Source organism: Sus scrofa, chromosome 2 (genome assembly GCF_054392235.1).
Source record: "Sus scrofa isolate SSC_HxYL_T2T_F1_AM1 chromosome 2, Sscrofa_HxYL_maternal_Yorkshire_Landrace_v2.0, whole genome shotgun sequence".
NCBI lineage: Eukaryota > Metazoa > Chordata > Mammalia > Artiodactyla > Suidae > Sus > Sus scrofa.
Window position 1 is genome coordinate 73,639,107 of NC_139384.1, and position 3,402 is coordinate 73,642,508.

General features: G+C 35.2%; 1 protein-coding gene across 1 annotated transcript; it reads left to right on the plus strand.

Annotated features, from left to right (window-relative positions):
• Positions 1-430: 430 nt before the first annotated feature.
• Positions 431-1,354, plus strand: LOC100521605 (olfactory receptor 7A17-like). Its single transcript, XM_003123392.2, has one exon. The coding sequence runs from the start codon at positions 431-433 to the stop codon at positions 1,352-1,354; it is 924 nt and encodes a 307-aa protein (XP_003123440.2).
• The last annotated feature ends 2,048 nt before the right edge of the window (positions 1,355-3,402 follow it).

Consider the following 3,402-nt stretch of genomic DNA (forward strand, 5'->3'; position numbering starts at 1 on the left):
CTCCATTATACACTCTCTTTTTCTTCATTTTACTTGTCAGCATTTGACATGTCATGCTATGATTTTGAATTTGCTAATATTATTTTCCATCATTGAACCATAGCGACTTTTCTCTCTCATCACACTATACTCCTTGCCTTCAAGATGATAAGTATGCAATATATAGGTCCCAAGATCTTGGAAGAAATTCTCACAAAAAGTACAAAGTACTGGACCTCTTGGGGGAAAGGCTGAGAGATGAGCAGGTATTTGTAATCAGAGATGGCACAGGGAAGGCCCTGAGGAGGAGAAATTTCATGCCAAAATTATAGGCATTGATTACATGACTGCAAAATGTAAATTGTAGTATTTCACTATGCCAGTGACAGCCATTTTTGTAAAAATTAGTCATATTATTTTTTATTTACTTCCAGGTCATTTCCTCTACCACATGGAACCAAGGAATGACACCCAAATTTCAGAATTTCTTCTTCTGGGAATATCAAATGAACCAGAACTGCAGCCCCTTATATTTGGGCTTTTCCTCTCCATGTACCTGATCACTGTGTTTGGGAACCTGCTTATTTTCCTGGCCATCATCTCAAACCCTCATCTCCATACACCTATGTACTTTTTCCTCTCCAACCTGTCCTTTGTCGACATCTGTTTCATCTCTACCACCATCCCAAAGATGTTATGGAACACCCATATGCAGAGCAAAGGTATAACATATGCAGGCTGCATCAGCCAAATATACTTTTTACTACTCTTTGCAGGGTTGGATGACTTTCTCCTGACCGTGATGGCCTATGATCGCTTTGTGGCCATCTGCCGCCCCCTGCACTACACAGTCATCATGAACCCCTGGCTCTGTGGTTTGCTAGTTCTGGTGTCCTGGATGATGAGTGCCCTGAATTCCTTGATACAAACCTTAATGACATTGTGGTTGCCCTTCTGTAGAGTCTTGGAAATCCCTCATTTTTTCTGTGAACTCAATCAGGTGGTCCGAGGTGCCTGTTGTGACACCTTCCTTAATGACATAATGGTGTTCATTGCAGCTGGGCTGCTGAGTGGTGGTCCATTCATTGGAATACTTTACTCATATTCTAAGATAGTTTCTTCAATACGAGGAATCTCATCAACTCAGGGAAAGTATAAAGCATTTTCTACCTGTGTCTCTCACCTTTCAGTTGTTGCCTTATTTTATGGTACAGTCCTAGGAGTGTATCTTAACCCTGCTGATGCCCACAGCTCATACAACAGCATAACCACCTCGGTGATGTACACTGTGGTCACACCCCTGCTGAACCCTTTCATTTATAGTCTGCGGAACAAAGACATAAAGGGGGCTCTCAGACGATTCATTGGACTATAAATGAAGTAATTATTCTGGGACAAAGAAATGCCCACCATTGCTGGGCTCAAATAAATGGATCCAGAAATTGCTAGTCTTTGATCAGATTGTGAATGTAGAATTTGGTCTTTCTATTATTTCCTGAAAATTCCATTCCTTTGAATTAAACTTCTCTCTACCCATAAGTAATAAAATTTACTAAGTTTTCTTCCCTATCAGAGCAGAAGACTATATAAATACAGTAAACATATAATATATTCATGTATACATATATATATATATATATCCAATTTTTTTACTTGTCCATTTTCCTGCTTTCACACATTTTCCCCCAAACTTATATCAGAAATATGTTCAAAAATACCATTTATTTTTTATTATTAATAATAATATCTGCTCAATGATAGATATTCCAAGTTTTTTCTTTTGTTTTACTAAAATAATGGTCATAAGTTGTCTTACTCATATGGAATAAATTCTACTTGGCAATTTCTCTGTATAATTTAAGTACCTCACTGTATTAGGTTTTTTTCTAATATATAGACAGTTCTATGTCCATACTTTCACAAATGTTTTCCAAATCTGGTATAAGAAATATTTGCCAATTTCATTTTTTTCCATAGGACAACATGCCTTTCTTAAGAATAATTTCTTCTCAAAAGACATATATTACCCAAGTTTTTTTTTCTTTTGTATACCAAAAGAAAAGTCATTAGTTGCATTACTCATATGAATAACTACATTGACAACCCAAGAAATTCATAAAATTTTATAATAGAGGAACATCTGATACCAGAGTTATCCACATTTTTATATCATTTATTTATATATTAGTACCTCAACTGCTCTTTCTGTTGACATAGACTTTAAGAATAATATGTGTAATATGTAGTAATTAAATTTAGGCTTTAAGAATAATATGTGTAATATGTAGTAATTAAATTTAAGAATATATGCAATATGTAATTAAATTTAGTAGTTAAATTTAAGTATGTAATAATTAAATGTAGAATAATATGTGTAATATGTAGTAATTAAATTATGATACCATTCTCTTATTCAGCTGTGTCTACAGTCCCTTCCATAATGACTGGAAAAGTTATCATCAAATACATATATGCCTGCGAGATCCACCCAGGAAAATATCTTTTCCATTAAATTATAGCTGATTTACAATGTTACTTCATTTTCTGCTGTACAGCAAAGTGACCCTATATATATACATATATTCTTTTTTTTCATACTATCTTCCGTCATGTTCTAACCTAAGAGGTTGAACATAGTTCTATGTGCTATATATTAAGACCCCATTGCTTATCCATTCTAAATGTTTACATCTACCAACCTCAAATTCCGTGTCCATCCCGCTCCCTCACACTTATCCCCTTGGCAGCTACAAGTCTGCTTTCCATATCCATGATCTGTTTCTCTTTTGTAGGAAAATAAACTTGAGAAAATAATTTGACTTAATGTGGTTATCTGAGGGTTATGCTGAAATAATATTACCCAATAATATCAATTCCATGTTCTCATGGTAGCTAACCCACTCGTGACCTTTAGAGAGTCTTTAAGACTGTACCTGAAAATTGCCTGATGGATATTGGCACTGCCTTCCTCCCATAATCTTCGCCCAGGCAAGCTCTTCCTCACATCTCTCTCTCTTACTGAATGCACCTGATTTACCCTAAATATAAGAAGAGTTGGTTGATCTGTGACCTCAGCTTTCTGACAGGTTCAAGAAAATATATAACTTTGCAGATTATCTGCCTTTTTCCTATTAGAGTTCAAGAGAAGTGCTTTCCATATTTCTATATTCCAGGAAAAAAAAAAAAAACCTAAATACGTAACTGTCTCTAAAGTTATTTGGAAAGAGGGATAGAGAGAGGGTAGAGAGAGAAAGATGAGGTGAGGGAGGAAGAAAGGGAGAGAATGAGAATGAATGGGAATTTCTCAAATGTCTAATAGAAGATAAAATACAAATAACCCATCAGAATTCCAAAGAAATTCTACCTGGGAAAGAAACAAACACACAAGAACTTCCTACTTCTGTTGACATCAAATCTTTATGA

What these genes read in the sequence shown, in the direction of transcription:
- LOC100521605 (XM_003123392.2), top strand. Translation starts at nt 431, where the DNA reads ATGGAACCAAGGAATGACACCCAAATTTCAGAATTTCTTCTTCTGGGA.